At 36.5% G+C, this 21,596-nt stretch overlaps 1 protein-coding gene across 2 annotated transcripts in view; it reads left to right on the top strand.

The window, feature by feature from the left end:
* LOC127620994 (proprotein convertase subtilisin/kexin type 5-like) overlaps nt 1-19,263 on the top strand; it is a 50,593-nt gene extending 31,330 nt beyond the window's left edge. Inside the window, exons 10-21 of one of the 2 annotated variants that reach the window (XM_052094389.1) lie at nt 825-928; nt 2,580-2,697; nt 2,788-2,976; nt 3,605-3,741; nt 3,829-3,954; nt 4,042-4,144; nt 6,728-6,921; nt 9,005-9,089; nt 9,937-10,040; nt 11,985-12,123; nt 12,516-12,631; nt 16,923-19,263. In XM_052094389.1, the coding sequence (XP_051950349.1) occupies nt 825-928; nt 2,580-2,697; nt 2,788-2,976; nt 3,605-3,741; nt 3,829-3,954; nt 4,042-4,144; nt 6,728-6,921; nt 9,005-9,089; nt 9,937-10,040; nt 11,985-12,123; nt 12,516-12,631; nt 16,923-17,029 (1,522 nt within the window). In that variant the 3' untranslated portion in view covers nt 17,030-19,263. Of the gene's footprint in view, nt 1-824; nt 929-2,579; nt 2,698-2,787; nt 2,977-3,604; nt 3,742-3,828; nt 3,955-4,041; nt 4,145-6,727; nt 6,922-9,004; nt 9,090-9,936; nt 10,041-11,984; nt 12,124-12,515; nt 12,632-16,913 lie in introns of both variants that reach the window. The other variant, XM_052094388.1, reaches the window with a different exon arrangement.
* The last annotated feature ends 2,333 nt before the right edge of the window (nt 19,264-21,596 follow it).

Raw genomic sequence — 21,596 nt, 5'->3', positions numbered from 1 at the left:
GGGGGTGGCCCATGAGAACTACAGCCTCAATGGAAAATGACTGAAGTCCCTGTCAGAGCCGCTTACTGGGGAAACTTGACAAGCGATCTCAATACCAGCCCTCCTTTCCACCAACATACTTTGCTTACGACGAGGTTGGAGCCTCTGTGCAAGTCGTAAGCAAAGTAAGTTGGTGCAAAGGAGGGCCAGATACGAATGAGTAATAAGCAAGTAAAAGATCTGAATATTTCAATATATGTTGAATCACAATACACTAAATATAAAGATTAAAGAACATTTAATCATGCTGTGAATCCTGAATATAGCTCAGAAATATGTCTGAATTAAAAAATATGAATGAACTCCAACCACTATAACTACATCAAAATCGTGTTAAGTCGCCTTTATTCCTCCTCCATCAAAATGTAAAAATTCAAGCCAGCGGGCATATAACCAGGGTAGTTTGGAACATGGAACCGGGTTTAGGGAGGAAGACAGCTGAAATACACCTCTTCAGCATCTCTGCATTTGGAGCTTTGAAAGGCTGAGCGTTCGACTGTACACAGATGCTAAGCGTTTGCGTCACAACTGAAGTATACTATGTGCTTAACACCGCTCTTAGTTTGCACTTATTTTGGCAACCTGCTTCTTCATAATTGAACTGTTCGACTTGATATAAATACACAACTAGATAAATAAAAAATATTGATACAGGGAATGTATTGGTACAATATTCTGAGAAAAAGTATTGTGATATATCTACAGTATATATGATTTTATTTTCACAGCCCCAGTGTTGCATATCTCCATTAATTTACACTCTTATTTTTTATTCTTTCTTACAGTCCTTTCCTGACGTGGAGAGATGTGCAACACATTATTGTGAAGACATCTCGTGCTGGTCATCTCAGTGCCCCTGACTGGAAAACCAATGCAGCTGGTTATAATGGTAACAAACTTTTTCAAGCACTATACTGTATGCAATGTGGGATGTTTGAGAAACAGAGGGCACCCAAATTGTATTGAAAAGTTTGATTTCATCACTCACTCTTTTTAAGCCTTCATTTATTAGATAGAAAAACTGGCCACTTGCAGTTCCACCCCAAAATATTTTTTTAAGCAAAGGCACTGACTACTTAAAATCCTACCACAGGCATTTGGTCAATTAACCAATATTACTGGCCCAATCTGACTCTGTCAGTTGAGCCAGTGTTGCCATGTCAGCCAATTATTGGCCAAATTAAGGCATATCGGTTAAAAGCAAGAAAACAGCAATATGAAAAAACGATGGTTGTTTATAATTCATTAGTAAAACACTTTGTTTGAAAAATCTTTGAAAAAATCTTTGAATTTAAATGCACAATTCAGAAATAAAAATAGCCACAAGTAGAAGGGTTGGCACTCCTAAGAACATATAATATACCATTTTATTCTTTCTCGATCTCACATTAATGTGGAAAATTTGCCATAAACGGACGTGTCAATTGTGAAAATGACACTAACCTATAGGCTACATGAAGAGGGAAACAAGTAGATTTTAACTTCTGAGAAAATGGTATGATATCCATCAATGCTGCATTATTGATTGATTGATCGCAATATAGCCTTGTGCGATTTACAAAACCTTAAAAGTCTGCGTTTCTGCAATCAGCACTGTGTGAGCAAGCGGCGCCCTCTAGCGGTCTACACATTTTTACATGATGTGGTTGATGTTTTTGTGGAATTGCCCAACATATGCATAGTATGAATTTATAATGTCCTATAACATTTTTATACAAACATGTTAAATGTAAGTTCTGTTGTTTTGAACTGCAAAAACAGAAGTTCCAACTTTTTCATATCGATCATCATGTTATCATATTTAGTTATCTTTGTATCTTTTTCTTTTCTTTTTGTTTCATTGTGGCTCTCTTATAAATGTTCGTCTCTGTTACTGCACACGGTCACAGTGCAGTTACCTCTGAAATCCGTAAAGATGCTGTATTATCATCAAGATGAAATCTGAGGGTGAATAATGATTAATAACAAGTACACTTTGGATAAAATGAAAGCAGTTTACATCAGAGTGAGCCAAGTATTGCTGCGTCCGAAGCAAAGTATGATTATGATTAATGTTAATTGAAATCTAATGATTTACCATTGATTTTTGGTTGGACTCTGTCTACTCTCTGTAGTTGTGCAATTGCAATGGTGTTACGCTAATCGTAAGAGTAACATCTATCCAGTGTAGATGTAGGGAACTATCCGTACAGTTATAGATTTACACTTCATGACAAATGCATGTGGACACCCAGAATTGCCATTCTAGAACAGACAAGGGCTCTGTTTTACCTTTATTATGTGTCTAATGTGCATAGGATGGGCCAAAACCATTCATTAGAAGGGGGTGTCTGCATTCTTTTGGCCATTTAGTGTAGTTGTAATACTTCCAGTACACTGAATATAGCAATTTACTGAATATTTCCAGAATAACAGTCCAGTTTCCCATTTACAACATAAAAGTTTTTTTTTTATGGGTAAACAATTGAACTTTATAGGAAATCTAAATTGGTATATATGTTATATTTTGTTGAACAATTAAGTTGTACATATTCTTACAGTCAGTCACCTGTATGGCTTTGGGCTAATGGACGCAGAGGCCATGGTGAAAGAAGCAGAGCGCTGGAAACCGGTTCCTTCTCAGCACATATGTGTCGAGAATGCAGATAAACAAATCAGGTACTGTCCAGCCCATAATAGACCAAGTTCATCAAGTTATATTATATATATATATAGTAGTATTTTAAATAAAAACGTTGTTTTCTGTAGAACCATCCGTCCAGAGCATGTTGTTCGGTCCGTATACAAGGCAACAGGCTGCACGGATAATGCAAACCATCATGTTATTTATTTGGAGCATGTGGTCGTACGTATAACAATTACGCACCCTCGAAGAGGAGACCTATCAATCAACTTAACCTCACCATCAGGGACAAAGTCACAGCTGCTCGCAAACAGGTAAAATTACTAGTTACTGTTGATGAATAAAAAGTAATTGGATACATTGATCTTGGTTTACAGCATACTGTGGTACTTTGTTTTAATATGTTAAGCTTTTCCTGGTGAATCCCAATATAATTCTGAGCAATTCTGGGTGGAATTTAGATTTTTTTGCCAAATTTAATTGTTGTTCTAATGCTAAATTAAGTAATGTACTTTGCAATGTTATGTGTTAAAATGTCAGTGTATTGGATGTAGTCTATTATTATATTGGGTTCCCATTGTCATGCCAAAACTAGAGATAATAAGGAATTTTACAATTGTGTCATGGAAATAAATCAAATATATGGCAATTTCTATTCTGAATATAAATGTTTTTCTTGTCACACTGCTCTAAAATATTAGGAAACCTCAATGAATTGAATATTTAATCCGCTAGAAACAGCTGTCCATTTTGTGAGTGAATCTTTTGTATGAATCAGTCAAACTCGTTCACAAATCAATCTGACTGATTCTTTAAGAAATCTGTCTGAATCTGAATGATTTTTAAACATCCTTATCCAGTAATCAGAAACAACTGAAAAGGTAATGAAAATTAATTGGTCAAAAACTGTGGAAACTCTGAATCAAATTAGTGTTATTACAGGCTGTTTGATCACTCAATGGAGGGCTTTAAGAACTGGGAGTTCATGACCACACATTGCTGGGGAGAGAAAGCCACTGGAGACTGGATACTAGAAATCTACGACTCTCCCTCCCAACTCAGGAGCCAGAAAGCACCAGGTAGTTCCTTAAAACAGCATTCATAACCCTATTAATACCCTAAGTGCTTGATTTCAGTGCTCACGCACTGAATCGTAATTGTTCCAGGCAAGCTGAAAGAGTGGTCACTGGTGCTTTATGGCACCTCTGTGCACCCTTACTCGTTCCGCAGCGACAAGCCTCGCTCATTGGCCGAGCCTCAGCCTGAGGATGAGTATAGTGAGGAATATGGTGGTGAGTGTTGTTTTATTGTCATTCTACACATCACTGAGTATCTGCGTAAACCATCTGAGCACATTAGATTCTGTTTTCTCATGTTAGGCCCCTGCCACCCAGAGTGTGGTGAGAATGGCTGTGAGGGCCCCGGACCCCAGCAGTGCATCACCTGTCTGCACTACTTCCTCAAGTTCAAGAACAACACCAGGTATACAGCTTTACATATTCATTCCAGCTTAAGGGGCCATTCACAACAAGTTTTGCGTCCGTCTCTGATGTTTTTCAATTGTTTTTGTGTATACATGCGCAAGACGACCATTTCTCGCACAGGAGTGCCACTTTTTTTCAGTTGCCATTCAGTTAAAAAGAGCTACAACTTTTAAAAACACTGAAAAGAGCTACAACTTTTAAAAACACTGATTTCGCTCTCATTTATTAACCCACATGTTCTTGCAGTCTGACATTTTAATGGTTCGTAACAGTAAAAGTAGAATTGAAGTACCAGATTGATGCTTTGTGACTTTCCCTTATCATATGAGAACTGATAATAAACAAAATTTCAGCTTGATAACGGACTGACAGAAAAGAATGTTTGGGGTTCTGGATGCAGTGGATTTTCTTTGATAAAACTGGTAAAAACTTCAATATTACAACTAATTTACTTGGTTTATATTTGGTCAGATAAACGTATTAGATGAGTCTGAGGGGAAAATAAGAGGCTTATTAAAGTTTTCATATATTATTTTTACACCTACATTATAGGGATCTCCAAGACCACAAACATGAAAGTTAATCTTAAACAAAACACATACATTTTTAATCCATTTACTGTAACTAAGAATAAACCAGCATTAATACTGTTTGGAAGGCAGAACCTTTGTGTTGATGTGTCCGCCCAGAGTCATTACACTGACACACACTCCACAACACACACACTAGTGGTGGTGATTTTGATTAATTACAGTGACTTAATTCATTTGATTCTGTTCACCAAAATTATTTGTTCATTGATTCATCCATTCACTTTACGCCTTTGTGCCTGTAGATGGCGCCAAATCACCGTCTTTTAATGAAATAAATTGAACCAAAAGCAGTCATTCACGACAAGAACAAGTCTAATTATCCTTAATTAAAATGTAAGTGTCTACAACTCTACTAAGAGACTTCAGCACTGCACAGAGTTCAAGCATCATAAGTGTTTCTCCACAAATGACAACGAAAGCATATCTATCATACTGTGAACTGCTTAGCATGAGTATTTATCAAGCTATACAAAAATAGAAAATACTAGCCTACAAAATAATGATGAGTTATTAATCTGCCCCCTTTGCTTGTTGAACGAGATTGACTAACTCAACAAACAACATGCAGCTCCACTGGTTCATTTGAACAGCAGATCCTCGTTCATGATGACTGATTCATTTATCTTGTTCGTGAATGAGCACTAGTTTATTCATTTCGTTCATGAACAAATTACCAACTGGTTCAGTGAGGGGTGTATTCGTACATCACAAACCAGTGATGTACTCCTTCACAGCCAACACTCGAATGCTATTGGCTCAAATTGGCTTTGAAAAGGAAAGACGTCAGTGAACAAGAAATATATGATTCAGTGTATGGAGGTGATCGAAAACAATTCACTCACTTAAATGATTTTTTCAAATAGACCAAATCGTTCACAAATTTAACATCACTAACACACACAGCAGTGATTCAGTGTCAGTGATAAAATGAAGGGGAAAGGACCTCTTTATGCTATTTGATGTACAAAATAAGCCCAGATGTGACTTGTGATGGAAATCAAGTATTTTTCAGCCTATGTAAGGTGCATTTTAATTACCACAGAAGCACATCAAGTCTTAACTATCACTAAAATGCAGAATAAGATGTTTTCGTCTGCAAGCGCTTTTCATGTGAAGTTCAAAACGGCACTTGACGCTGACGCTCTGACACGAATTATGTATGCAGCTTCACGATTGCTTTAAAGTGAATTTGCCATCAGATTTAATGTGGAGGATGACAGTTTAAGATATTGAATGCCTATTGCAATGAATATGCAACCTATGTGGGGACTAATTCTTTCAATTAGTCAAACTCCCACTTAGACTTTGGGAAACGTTTAATGTTACTTGAATTGATGCCATTTTAGTGCATTTCTATGTTTATACTGTGGAAGGCTTTGTTTGGAAAATGTTAAAGCATTATGTTACATTTTGTTTTCTTTCCTAAGAAGGAAATAAATGGATTTATAATGGAGTTTATTCAGCACTTTCAAATGTGATGAACTACGAAAAATTATGCGATTAATTGGGATTAAAAATTATAACCGACTGACGGCACTGATTATTAAACTTGAGCAAGGTGGATATAGATAATATTTTTCACTTATTTGAATTGGTTGACGAATTTAGAAAGTTATTAAGATATGTGTGTGTGTGTGAAAGCTATTGCTTAAAATTTGTGTTTTAATATCTCTTGTACTTAATTTAAATAATTTTATTTGGAGACAATAGGGTTTCAGAGTTATTAACTTCTATATAAACAGTGGCAAATGCTGACAACAGCTGTGTGTCTGCATGCCTGTGTGTGTGCATGTCTTAAATGAATTAATGCATTATGTTCTCTCTTCCAACCCCGGTTACACAAGCTGTGCTCGCATCTACAGTTGATGGCTTTCACAGACTCTGACTCTTGCCTTTGTTTCCTGGTGAAAGTGTTTCTTCATGGCTGCCAGATGTTGATTTTTCTGCTCTCATGTGGCTCTTCCTGACTGTGTCTGTCTGTCTCTCAGAACGTGTGTGCCTGAGTGTCCATCTGGGTTTTTCCGGGACGATAAGAAACGCTGTAAGAAGTGCTCTACACTCTGTGAGTCTTGTGTTGGCAGCCGTAGCGATCAGTGTTCCACCTGCCGGTCGGGGCTGTACCTGCTGGAGGGAGCCAACACCTGCATAAGCTCCTGTCCTGATGGATTCTACCTGGACCGGGGCAAGTCAACTCCCACTTTCTTACAAATATTTTTTTTTTTTTTTTTTTTACTACAATTTGAACAGCTCATTAATCAAAATCTGAGTTTTTTGGCTTTTAGTCCATGCCTGTTAGCTTTGAAGCCATCTATATTCTGGTGTTCTCCTAAACCATGACATAATTAACTTGGCAGATACATATTTTTTTTAAATTGACGTTGTTTGTCTTTCTTAAATAGATTGACTTTATAAAAATGAGCAAGCCCTTGAATAGGATTCAATAGTAAATACATCAAAACAGGACAGAAAACTGTGCTGGTCAAGTGATTTCATGGGATCTTTAAGAAGTACAAGCTCTTTCTACATTATTTTTTGAGATCTTAATAATTAGGTTTGATGGCACAATGAAATGTCTTTGGTTTTCTTTTCCATACAACTAAATTAAATGGGGAAGAATGGTTTTGAGCTTCAAAAATTACAAAAGAGCAACGGTGTGACTACTGGCACATCACGTTCGGGTACGAGACATGCCAACATCACAAGGCATTTAGTGTCATTGACATCAAACATGGCGCAATGCATCTTAGCAGAGGAAAGAAAAAAAAATATGGGTTTTTAATTACATAAGGTAGGGTTCCCACCTGTCCTGGAAAATCTGGAAAACCTAAAATTTCACAGTGTTTTTTTCCATTTGTGGGAAAGTCATGGAAAATTAGAAAAAATACCTTAATGCCTTGGGAAATTATTCTTTGTCCTGGAAGATATTTTAGTTTAGTAAATTTGTTTGACTGTGTCATTAACAAGGTTTTTGGTACATGTACAAAAACATGTTAACAATCAGGAGTCTGGATAGGGTTAAAATCCAGAAATTTGTTTAGTGTTTTAAAAAAAAATTTTTTTACTGCTGGCTGCTGCGTATTTTAAAAAAAAGTCATGAACAAAGCCCTGTCATGTAAATGTTTTCTACTTTGATCTGAAAAAATAGTTTATGTATTGATAGTGGCAATTATTGATTTTTTTTGTTCCAATATTGCTGTGCCGTTACTTACATTTCAAACTTCTGACAATGACGACGGCCGGTCTGCTAAAATTTAAAAAACAAAATGAGTTCACACCCTGAGGTGGTAGCGTGGTGATGTGGCCTTTACACCTCGAAATGTGAATACATTTTTAATAATTCAACAATTAGAGTCTGCTTATACCACAGTTACAACATTTCGGGACCTATGATTTCCACAATGCACGGAATCACAAAATCCAGTCATAAAAATGGCATTAGCTATAAAACGAAGAATGACGTGGAAATTGACATATTTAAAACGAAAGTGAATGTTTGAATGCACAATAAATTAAGTTTTAATCATGGTATATCCTAGTGTGATTAATAATATCACAAAATTCTGCAATTTAATTGAATAAAAATGTAATCTGCATGTGTTGCACACTTCAAAATGAATGTGTGAAGCCGGCTGCTTCAAAATACCTCGTTAGGATCATCACTAAGATGACCAAGAGCAGAGCGCTTTGAAGTGTGTCGCACATGCAGACTATATATTCATTTAAAGCACAGCTTTTTGGGGTTTAATAATAACACTGGTCATGTTGAGAACCGTTTATCCGGAGGCAAAAAACTAGCGTCAAAAACACACAACAGCAAAATAAAAGCTTGATTAAATGGATGTTTGATATAGAGGAAAAAAGACAAAAATATATTACTTCTGAATAATTATGTAATGTTTACTATAAATAATAATAATATACTGTACTAAAGCAATATCTTACATTTGTGATTTTCTGTTGTGCAGCATTTAATTTGATAAAAAATATTGCATTGTTTTCATTGAATTAAAGCCTTGATTAATTCATTTGATTAGACACCATTTTGATTAATCTGTCAAAAACATAATTCAGAACAAATATCCATACATCATGACCTCTCATGTGTTTAAACATTACACTCGTTGGGCTCTTAAAATGTCCTGGAAAATTGTGCCTTGAAATGAGTGTGAACCCTGATAAGGGTGGGTAAATGATGTCAAAGTTGTAATTTTTGGGTGAACTACCCCTTAAATGGCAATAATTGTGTTGTATTTGTGCTGCCGCAGACTACAGCATGTACCGGAAATGCAGCGAGAACTGTAAGAAATGCATCTCGGCCAACATCTGCACAGAATGCAAGACTGGGCTCAGGTAATTTCCTCACATTCATCCTGTTGCAACTACGATAATTCCCCCTTTTATGTTCTTTTGCCAAGATTTGAACTGAAATATAGTCTGAATCTTGGGCTCATGCTGTTAGTGAGCCAAATCTCCGACAATACTTTTCTAGTTCTACGTCGAGAGCTGTCAAAGTAAGGCCACACTTGCTAAACGTTGAAATATCGCTGGAAACAACCTGTTATACATAAGTTCTTAGGTTCAGATGTTTGTTGAAATACAGTCTCTAGTGAGCAACTCTACTTGGGCCTTTTCTACTCCAATCTGTTACGTTAGATAAAAAAGAGAGACACACAGAGCGAGCGAGCGAGAGAGAGAGGTGGAAAAAGAGCGAAAAGAAAAACAGGTCATGGTGCAAAATACGGCGTAATGCGCAGCAGCTGTTTTCTGCGAATGCTTTTGAAATATGTTCCAGAACTTCTCTGAATCTGCTGGAAAGGTTTTTCACCCTCTCATGTGGACTTTAATCCATATTTGTTGATCTTTTCAGACTCGTTTAGACTACAGTGGGTATGAAAAAGTGTGGCCAGACAGATGAATTCTTCTACCTGCACTCTCTCTGTTGTCTTTTTAATTCATATTCATCGCTATTTTAGGGATACTTTTTTTGCAGTGCCACCATCCAAACCTGTTGGAAACCTTTGTCAGTATTTTTGCAATTCTGTTTTGTGATGCTCGTGGCTCAGAAATGACACACTTTACCTTTAAGAAATAACTTTGCGTTGACAATGTTAACTTCATCGCTGCACCCCTTTGAATAATTTATTTCCTTTTTTCCCATCTCCCTCTTTCTTTCCTTTTGTCTTTCTATTCCTGCTAGTCTACAGGGGAATAAGTGCCAGTTGAGCTGTGATCCTGGGACCTATTACAATGGGCACAGACGGGCATGTGAGAAGTGCCACACGACTTGTGCCACCTGTGCAGGTAAACACCTGAATTAAAGGACATTTGTTTTCTAGGTTTACAGTTGGATTGATTTACAACCTTTTGAAAATCATATAATTTAATTTCCAGTAGGTTTTGTTATCCATCTTCTAAATCCTGGAGGACACACTGATTAGACATTACATTTAGCTTTTTTTAAAGGATCTATGCCCTTTTTGGTTGGCACATTTAGTCCGATAGTGCATCCAACTATGACATTGACTATAATCATCATGGGCACAATGGATGCACAATGTTTCTGTTGAAAATGATGTCATTGACAAATGTGAAGTGCCTTCCGAGACTATTACGTCAACACTGTTCTCTCCAATATTGAGAAATGAAGGCTAATTACGAAGGCTTTTCAGTACAAGCAGTGCTTAGTTTGGATGTAAGTTATCCAACACAGTTTTGTTCACTCTGATTTTGTGTCAGATTGTTTGCGTCAATACTGTGAGCAAAGCTCACCAGAAGAGCAATAACTTCAATTACTCTTAACCCTTTAAGCTTGGATGGGGCTGCAAGAATTTTGCAATTTGATCTGTGATTACGGTAGACATGTATATGATGTATGTATATGTGTGTGTGTTTCTCATATATTCAACTGCCAAAAGCTACTCTAGTTTTCATACTTGAGTCATCTTAAAAATGCTGTTGTTTGGTTGAATAATTAAATAAACACAAAATATTCAAAAATTGAATTGAACAAAAATTTTACTCTTTACTCTAGTCTAGGCCTTAAAATCAAGTAGGCTTATACAAACTATTTTCTACTGTATATAAGATAGCCCTAAAGAATGAGGTTTAATATCAAACTGAAGATGAACTGATAACCCATTGGTGTAAATAAACTTAAATTGAAAGTTTTGGTAAGCTTGTCACCATTTAATTTAATAATTTGTATTAATTATTTTATTATATTTCATTTAACAATGCATTCTGTTATAATAAATCTACATAAAATATTAATTTAACTTGTTGCCGCTGGGAGTGTAATAAGGGTGAGACGTTCCTTTTTATTTAGTTAGATGTTGGTAATATTAGTCCCGCTTTAACTTGTTGCCGCTGGGAGTGTAATAAGGGTGAGATCAAAAAATGATAGGAGAATGGAGCAAGAGCACATGTTTTTATACAAAATAGGTATCTTTTTTTAAAGCTTAGAAGCTCTTCTTTACGATGTATGTAGGCATTATTACCAAAACTGAACAAGTGCTTTGAAATTTTCAGACAAATCAGAAGTGTACCATTTCGATAATGTTATAATTTTCCAATTAATAAAATAGATGTTTTTGGACTCTAGGATAAATTATATTTGTAATGCTATAACTTTTGATTTCTTTTTCGTATCAACACAAAATTGTACTCTGTTACAGGTGAGATGATTGGGAACAAAACTAAGGCAGTTTTTTGGGGGTAACCAGAAATCTATAATGTTTTTTTTTTGTTTTTTGTTTTTTTATTTTTCAGAAGTTTCTTAGGCTGAGAGTTTTAGAATGTATCATAATCTATATCATAAAATTTTTTTTTTTTAAAGCTTTCTTTACAATTATACCAAACCCTACTTGTTTTTTTGTTGTTGTTTTTTTTTGTCAATTTATTAGCCATTAATTATGGTTATGTCACTGAAACAGGAAATCTTTAAAAACACCCTCCGAGATTATAGGGTTAAAGGGTATTACATCTTACTACAAATACTTATTAAAATTGGTTCCTTACAAGAGATTAGTTATTTGGCTTCTTGTAGGTAGAACCTTTTGCTAATGTTCTATGCCGATCATACTTGGAGGAAACCCTTTAGTCAGGAAGAAATTACAAAGCATTGGATAAATAAGTGTTTGCATACATTCCAAGTTGGGCTACTGTATATTCTTAAGTACTTGTGGTTTGCTAGCCTAGCATCTTCTGTTCCTGTTTTGGGAACATGACTGTATTCCCTGTGCTCAGGAACTGGCATGGAAGCATGTAATGAGTGCGCTTCAGGCTATTACTTTGAGGAGTGGCGCTGCGTCTCCAGCTGCAATGTGGGATACTACTTGGCGGAGCAAACAACAGACAACGGAGATGTCCACAAATCCTGTCAAAAGTCAGTAGTGCATTTCTAAACTTGAAATCTTAAAGCTTAAAGGGATAGTTCACCCAAAAATTTACCTTCTGTAATCATTTACTCGCCCTCATCTTATTGAAAACCTGAATGAATAACTTTCTTCCATGAAAAGGAAATGTTCGGTCAAATGACAGCCTAAGTCCCCATTCACTGTCATTGCATCTTGTTTCCATGCAATGAAAGTGAATGGTTAATGAAGCCATCAGTCCCATACATTCTGCCTAACATCTCCTGTGTTTTTTAGAAATAAAATGTCTGAGTTTTGAAAAATGTAAGAGTGAGAAGGCCTAAACGTTACATTTTTGAGTGAACTATTGCTTAAATGTTTAATGATGGCATCTGATTTGTGACTGATGTGATTCCACCTCCAGGTGTGATCCTACCTGTTACGTCTGCACAGGGGCCGGGGAGAGGAACTGTAGCACATGTGTTAGTGGATATAACCTGGAAAATGGTGTGTGTGTCATCAGCACCATCTGTAAAGATGGTGAGTACCGTATATTCATCCTTGCTCCCTTTTTGTTAGCCACTTCGTGTTGTGTTTTCTTTCCTTTACATTTCTGATCTGCAACCTTTATATTTCTAGAAGTATTTTAGTTTTTGCTTGGGATTAAATCATGAACATGTGGTTTTGATTTTGCCATTTGGAGTATTATTATGATTCCTTTAAAGCTGCTGTGTGTAATTTTTTTATGTTAATTTATAAATATATACAGTGTATATATAATCTGATCAGCCACAACATTACAACTACTGGCAGGTGAAGTAAATAATATTTATTATCTCGTTTCAATGGCACCTGTCAAGGGGTGGGATATATTAGGCAGCAAGTGAAAAGTTAGTTCTTGAATTTCATTTGTTGGAAGTAGGAAAAATGGACAAGCGTAAGAATCTGAGCGACTTTGACGAGGGCCAAATTGTGATGGCTAGACGACTGGGTCAGAGCATCTCCAAAATGACAGGTCTTGTGGGGTGTTCCCGGTATGCTGTGGTTGGTACCTACCAAAAGTGATCCAAAGAAGGACAACCGGTGAACCGGTGAAAGGGTCATAGGCGCCCAAGGCTCATTGATGTGCATGGGGAGTGAAGGCTAGCAGGATAATGTCCATCTGCCACACTGCAAAAATTGTTCAGGAATGGTTTGGGGAACATGACAAAGAGTTCAAGGTGTTGACTTGGCCTCCAAATTCTGCAGATCTCAATCCGATTGAGCATCTATGGGATGTGCTGGAACAACAAGTCCGATCCATGGAGGCCCCACCTCACCACTTAAAGGATTAAGGTTCTGCTTCTAATGTCTTGGTGCCAGATACCACAGGACACCTTCAGAGGACACATTGTGGAGCTGTTTTGGTGGTACGAGTGGGCCCTTCATGATATTAGGCAGGTGGTTTTAATGTTGTGGCTGATCTGTGTGTGTGTGTGAGCCTAATATATATATATACATACATACATACATACACATATATATATACATACATACATACACACATATATATATATATATATATATATATATATATATATATATACATACATACATACATACATACATACAGTATCTAACAAAGGGAGTACACACCTCACATTTTTGTAAATATTTGATTTATATCTTTTCATGTGACAACACTGACGAAATGACACTTTGCTAAAATGTAAAGTAGTGAGTGTACAGCTTGTATAACAGTGTCAATTTGCTGTCCCCTCAAAATAACTCAACACACAGCCATTAATGTCTAAACCGCTGGCAACAAAAGTGAGTACACCCCTAAGTGGAAAATGTCCAAATTGGGCCCAATTAGCCATGTTCCCTCCCCGGTGTCATGTAACTTGTTAGTGTTACAAGGTCTCAGGTGTAAATGGGGAGCAGGTGTGTTAAATTTGGTGTCATCGCTTTCACACTCCCTCATACTGGTCAATGGAAGTTCAACATGGCACCTCATGGCAAAGAACACTGAGTATCTGAAAAAAAGAATTGTTGCTCTACATAAAGATGGCCTAGGCTATAAGAAGATTGCCAAGACCCTGACGCTGAGCTGCAACTCGGTGGCCAAGACCATACAGTGGTTTAACAGGACAGGTTCCACTCAGAACAGGCCTTGCCATGGTCGACCAAAGAAGTTGAGTGCACGTGCTCGGCGTCATATCCAGAGGTTGTCTTTGGGAAATAGACGTATGAGTGCTGCCAGCATTGCTGCAGAGGTTGAAGGGGTGGGGGTTCAGCCTGTCAGTGCTCAGACCATATGCCGCACACTGCATCAAATTGGTCCGCATGGCTGTCGTCCCAGAAGGAAGCCTCTTCTAAAGATGATGCACAAGAAAGCCCGCAAACAGTTTGCTGAAGACAAGCAGACTAAGGACATGGATTAATGGAACCATGTCCTGTGGTCTGATGAGACCAAGATAAACTTCTTTGGTTCAGATGGTGTCAAGCGTGTGTGGCGGAAACCAGGAGAGCGCAAAGACAAGTGTGTTCACTTGTCTTTGCACACAAGTTTTCCAGCATGCTAACGACCCCAAACACACCTCCAAGATGACCACTGCCTTGCTAAAGAAGCTGAGGGTGAAGGTGATGGACTGGCAAAGGATGTCTCCAGACCTAAACCCTATTGAGCATCTGTGGGACATCCTCAGATGGAAGGTGGAGGAGCTCAAGGTCTCTAACATCCACCAGCTCAATGATGTCATCATGGAGGATTGGAAGAGGACACCAGTGGGAACCTGCAAGCTCTGGTGAACTCCATGCGAAAGAGGGCTAAAGCATTGCTGGAAAATAATGGTGGCCACACAAAATATTGACAATTTGGGCCCAATTTGGACATTTTCACTTAGGGGTGTACTCTCTTTTGTTGCCAGTGGTTTAGACATTAATGGGTGTGTGTGGAGTTATTTTGAGGGGACAGCAAATTTACACTGTTATACAAGCTGTACACTCACTACTTTACATTGTAGCAAAGTGTCATTTCTTCAGTGTTGTCACATGAAAAGATCAAATATTTAAAATAATGTGAGGGGTGTACTCACTTTTGTGAGAATGAATATATATACATACACATATACACACACACACACACACACACACACACACACACACATGCATACCATATATGTATTATCCCATCTTTTTTGAGCGGCTTGATATAGCAACATTGGCTCAACCAATTCTTTGAGTTTATGGTTTATGGTGAGTTTATTAGTTTGTTCAACTAATAGCAGTCAAGGGAAACAACTGTTTTGGAAATTATTTTTGCAGTTCTCTTTAACGCCACTAGTGGTGCAGAAATTACACACTGCAGCTTTAAATTCAACATGAAATCAATATGTATCTTTTTTACTTTCTTACAGCAATTAATCAATGCACATTGTAAAAAAAATACATAATAAATCTGTGGGTGTCACAAATCCAACTTACTTTTTAAACTCTTTCTTCCATCTGTTTTCAAAAACCAGTCAATGCCCGATGGATGAAATCAAGTATCACCCTATTATTAAATATTCCGTTTCACTCTAAAATATGCCAGATTATAGAAGTAAAATGGATTGTGAATGCTTTTTCATGTTCACTTTTAAGAAATATTTCAGGCCAGTTTATTTTCATAGGAACTTGTGATTGTATTGGCTAGTAATTCATAAATGATGAGTGTAAAATTGTGACCCAAGTTCATTTTTGGGAAATTTTTAAATATCAGTGTGGGCTTAAAATAGACTTTGTCTATTACAGTCAATTTCAACCTTTGACACTTTATTTGTGTTAAAGGGATAGTTCACACCAAAATGAATATTCTCATCATTTACTCACTTTCATGCCATCCCAGATGTGTATGACTTTCTTTCTTCTGCAGAACACAAACGAAGAATTTTTAGAAGAATATCTCATCTCTGTAGGTCCAGTGCACAGTGCAAGTGAATAGTGGCCAGAACTTTGAAGCTCCAAAAAGCACAAAGTCAGCATAAAAGTAATCCATAAAACTCCAGTGGTTTAATCCATGTCTTCTGAAACAATCCAATTAATTTGGGGTGAAAACAGACCAAACTAGAACTCCTTTTTCACTGTACATCTTGTCATTGCAATCTCTAGGCACGATCATGACTTCGAGATCAATTACACTTTGTAGTGCTCGACGTATGCGCAGAGCGCTAGAAGGCGCTAGGAAGTGCAGTTGAGCTTGAAATCATGATCGCCTAGGAGACTGCTGATGTCAAGATTTATAGTGAAAAATATGGTATATTTTAGTCTGTTCTCACCCAAAACCGATTATATCGCTTGAAGACATTGATTTAACAACTAGAGGCACATGGATTACTTTTATGCTGCCTTTATGTGCTTTTTGGAGTTTCAAAGTTATGGCCACCATTCACTTGCATTGTATGGACCTACAGAGCTGAAATATTCTTCTAAAAACCTTTGCTTGTGTTTAGCAGAAAGAAAGTCATACACATCTGGGACGGCATGAGGGTGAGTAAATGATGAGAGAATTTTCATTTTTGGATGAACTAACCCTTTCAAAGTGCAACCTAAAATTTTCTTTGATCACTTTCTAAATGTTTGTTTTCCTTTTCTTCCCAATGATCTTTCCTTCAAATCTTTTCATCCTGGATACCAATCACACCTGGATATCTTCCTCCTTCCAACAATCAACTGGATCTATAAAAAAATAAAAACAACATTACCGTCACCTCTCGCTGTGACCTGATCTGCATCATTTCCTGTCCGCCGACCAATTACGTGCTCTCTCTGCTCCTCTCTCCTCTTCTTGCTCTGTGGAAAGCAAATGAAGAATCGTGGGCTGAGGGAAGTTTCTGTGTGCTTGTGAAAAAGAACAATCTGTGCCAGAGGAAGGTTCTGCAGCAGCTCTGCTGTAGAACATGTTCTCTAATGGGCTGAAGGAACTTTCCGGCCCCACTTGCCGCTAATGTTCCGCTAATTTATATTCCAGTTGAGAGCCTTCAATATGGGACTGCACAGTGAGGTTTCTCGATGCCAGAACTACAACAAACCTACCTTTTATCTCTGTGCGTGCGTGTGTGTGTGTATGCCTGTGTGTTTGAGAGAAACTGTCAGGGTGGTACAACTGCGATCAGTAATAAACAACAAATCATACATGTCAGTATTTTGTGACCAAAGCATGGATGCCAAATTTTTTTACCTTTTCTTTTTTAATATTTTTTTTTTTTTTATTGTTTTGGGTCCAATTTGGAAAGACATGCTGAGCGAGTTTGGTGTCGAAGCGGCGTTTCTTGAATTTTTTCCACAAATTTTGAGTATGATGAAAATGATCAAAGCCAGTTTGTGCATATTCTGAATAAATCACTCTCTGAGAACCTCAAAGAGTTCCAGCAAGACCTCTTTGAGCAAAGTGAAGGGTACAGCTTCACCCATTCTTCACTGCAGTAAAACTTTAAACTGACACTGGAGGTACAAACAGTATTTCCTGAAACACAGGCATTTGTTGTCTGGAAGTTAAATGACCTGCCAGTAACAGCAATTCGGCAAAGGCGCAGCAAGAGATAGATTTGATTGCTGTCACGTCAGGTTAAAAAATTCTTCACCTCAGGCTCAAATCTCATACAGTGTTTTGCGTGTGTGTGTGTGTGTGTGTGTGTGTGCGTGCGCGCATGAGTGTTTTTCATCATTATTGCATAAGTGAAAAAATGGTTCAAGGTTTATTGAAATCTAAACTTAACCGCACCAGGTGTTAGTGTAATTCTGAAGATAACAAATCAATTTGGGCTAAAGATGATGCAATTACAGGTTTTAGTCATGGCGCTTAAGATGGGGTATGAAGCATCCTTTGTCTTTCCAGGTCTCATAATATACCCTCAAGATGTTTTCAAAATAACTTTCTTTTTTCTACATGCATTATTTTATCTATCCCTTTCATAAACCAACTATAAACCACTATATTAATCCTGAATATAAATCTGAAACATTCTGCTTGGTTTTTTTAAACCTAAACATTGAAACATGTGTTAATATGCAGGACATTTAGAGAAGTATTACAATGATCTGACATTTGAGCCATGCACCATTCATACGTTCAGCCTTTAAAACACTCTTATCTGGAATTTCAGACTTTATCCCTTGGGACTGTTCATGCTCTATTGAATTATAATGCAAATTCAAATTTAAACTGCTGCATTTTAATCAACTTTAATGGGCACCTAAAATAGTTCATTATTCTGGGTCTTTATGATAGTTGGTTATGATGGATTATAATGCATAATACTATATTTCACTAAAAAAAGCTTTTACTGCAGACGTAACTGGTGCTATTGTTTGAAATGCGTTTTGAATTAGAATTAGAATTTTCAAAAGGTGTTTTTCTCATCCATATTTCATTGATGACATCGGCCATATTTATGTACTTATTGCAGGATCCTGGGAAGAGAAAAATACCTGAGGGGGATTTAGGATATTACATTAAGGACAAGTCAGAAACGAGGTTATGAGTTTAGTTCTACTAATAGTACTACACAACACAAATTAGACTTCTACATTCATTACATTCATGTTTGACCTATCCACTTTTGCTCAATGTTAAGGGGATTTCGATGTCTGTTATTTATGAATGATGTGGTTTAGGATGACGTAGCCTTTTATTTATGATAAAGATTTATAAATGATCATAGTTCAAATGAGTTTTGTTTTATGTATGGGACTGTCCAGCCACCTCGTGTTAATTTGTGTATTCATGTCGCAAAAACATAGTTGTAGTATGATCTTGCGTTTCTACGGACTCGATACATGCAACATTACATGTTATAACAACTAATGTTATATAGGATTACATGAATCAGTCTGTTGAAATGTGTTACATTTACTCTGTTCTGGCAATGTTTTTTCTTAATGTATATATGTATTCTTATCACTATTAACCTTAAAATATATTTTGCACCCGTGTTCAATTGAAATAAGGGAGAGATGATGATCAAGTTTTCTTTTTTAAATTATTTTATATTTCTGTTTTTTTAACCAGCTGCCATGAACAGTTAGTCTATATGAAGAGTTGTTGTAGCAAGGGCCACACAAATGTTTTATTATGTAGAGAAGACTGGACAAAACAAATGGTTTACTGATCTTTTTAATAATGAACTTTAAAATAAAAAGACTCCAGAGAGATTAAATGAGACTACTATTGTTTACTCATTTAGATGTTATTTTATACTGCTGCTGCTATTCGACACTCGTTCTGTTGATTTTTAAACCAATTTGATGATTATACGAATATTTTATTTTTTTAAAGGAATATTCTGGGTTCAATACAAGTTAAGCTCAGTCAACAGCATTTGTGGCATAATGTCGATTACCACAAAAAAAAAAAAAGCAAGCAACATTTTGGTTACAATGAGACATTTACAATGGAAGTGAATGGGATACATTTTTGGAGTGTTTAAATGCAGAAATGTGAAGGTCATAATTTTATAAAAGCACATGAATTCTTATGTTAAAACTCAAGTATTATTTGAGCTGTAAAGTTGTTTAAATGATCATTTTTACGGTTGTTTTAGGGTTTGTTGACATTATGTTGTCATGGCAACAAAGTTGTAAAATTGGCTTTAACTTTACACAGAAAAGGTTAGTAAGTGAATTGGTGAACATTCATTCATTCATTCAAATAGTATTTTTATGTTTATGAATTGGCCCCATTCATTTGCATTGTAGGTGCCTCACTGTAACCCAGATTTTTGCTTTTTTAAAGAAGAGGCAAGTCAAATTGCTTTTTTATTTTTTTTGGTAATCAACATTATGCCACAAATGATGTCAATTGAGCTTAACTTGTATTGAACCCAGAATATTCCTTTAAGAAATATTTAGTTGAATTATTGCAATGTACTGGTGTTAAAATGCTTTCAAACTCTCCTGATTTCCTTACAAAAGGCCTTTTTTGTTTCGAAGAGAAATTCAGTATTTGATTGAACAAAGGTTGTGTGTTAGGGAAGTCACAAGCACTTGTATATGGTGACAATGACCTAAGAGACAATATCTGGGCAGCCTGATGTTTTGACCTTTGGCTGTTTCTATTAGGAAAAAGATGTTGAGAATATTTGCAGCTAACAGGCATGCAACAACTAATGTATCCCTGTAGTAAATACATGATAAAGCCATTTAGTGGTGCTTCCTAAGCCAAGCTTTTACTGTAAGGTCGCACTTTTGTGCTTCAGACATGAATTATACCTTAAATGATGTGTTGTTATGTTGTTGAGCTTTTCATCTGGCAGATGACAAAACATGCAAAAAAAAAAATTAAATCTCATTGGCATCTTCTAGGACCAAATTGTCATAGAACCATTTACACTTAGTGTAGAGACACATGGACTCTTTTGTGAATGGTGGTCAACATTTTTAAGCTCCAAAAATCACATAAAGCATCTTTAAAGTAATCCATAAAACTGCAGCTGTTTAATCCATGTATTCTAATGCGATATGATAGTTGTGGGTGAGAAACAGATTCATATTGAAGTCCTTTTTTTACTTTAAATTTCCACTTTCATATTCCTCTTCATTTGTTTTTGGTGATTCACATTATTTGTGCATACCGCCACCTGCTGAGCTGGGAGGAAATTTTATATTATAAAAGGACTTTATGCTGAAAACAAATGAGGATTTTTAGAAGAATATATCAGCTCTGTAGGTCCTTAACAATGTAAGTTGATGGCAAACTTAAAGGCAGCATAGAAGTAATCCATATTACTCCAGTGGTTAAGTCAATATCTTCTGCTATATAACTGTGGGTGATGTAAATGTTGATCTGTTTCTCACCCACACTTATCCTATTGCTTCTGAAGACATTGCTTTAACCACTGGACTCTTATGGATTACATTTATGCAGCCTTTATATGCTTTTAGAAGTTTAAAAGTTCTGGCCAACATTCACTTGCATATGGATATTCAGAGGTGAAGTATTCTAAATACCTTTGTGTTCAGCAGAAGAAAAAGTCAGACACATCTGGGATTGCGTGAGGGTGAGAAATTTATGAGAATTGTAATTTTTGGGTGAACTGTCCCTTTAAACTCATGCAGTTTAAATGAGAAAACTACTTTAGCCGATGGAGGAGAGATGACATTGGCTTTGGTCTGGTATTATTTTATTGTTCAGGAAACCGTTTTGAAAAAACACTATTATGCAATTCTGGTGATGACAGAAATGACACTTCACCTATATAGTTTAATTGAAGCATCACTGAAAAGGTGGATTTTATGTCCCCTGTTGGTGTATTTTATTGAAATGGTTTAGGGTTACTTAAACCGATTCAACCGTGTGTGTAAAATTAATTGTAATTGAAATAAAATTGGGATTTTTATTGCTCACAAAATGTCTTTGACTAAAACCTACTGATTGTTTGAGTGCATCCTAAATGGGTTTTAATCAAAACAATTGGTCTTGCATGCTTTGAAAGTGTGCTGATTTATGAATCTAGCATGTGCATGGTCTTTCAGTCATCTGCAATCA

This window comes from Xyrauchen texanus, chromosome 27 (assembly GCF_025860055.1).
Source record: "Xyrauchen texanus isolate HMW12.3.18 chromosome 27, RBS_HiC_50CHRs, whole genome shotgun sequence".
Lineage (NCBI taxonomy): Eukaryota > Metazoa > Chordata > Actinopteri > Cypriniformes > Catostomidae > Xyrauchen > Xyrauchen texanus.
This window is presented reverse-complemented; position numbering and strand designations above follow the sequence as displayed.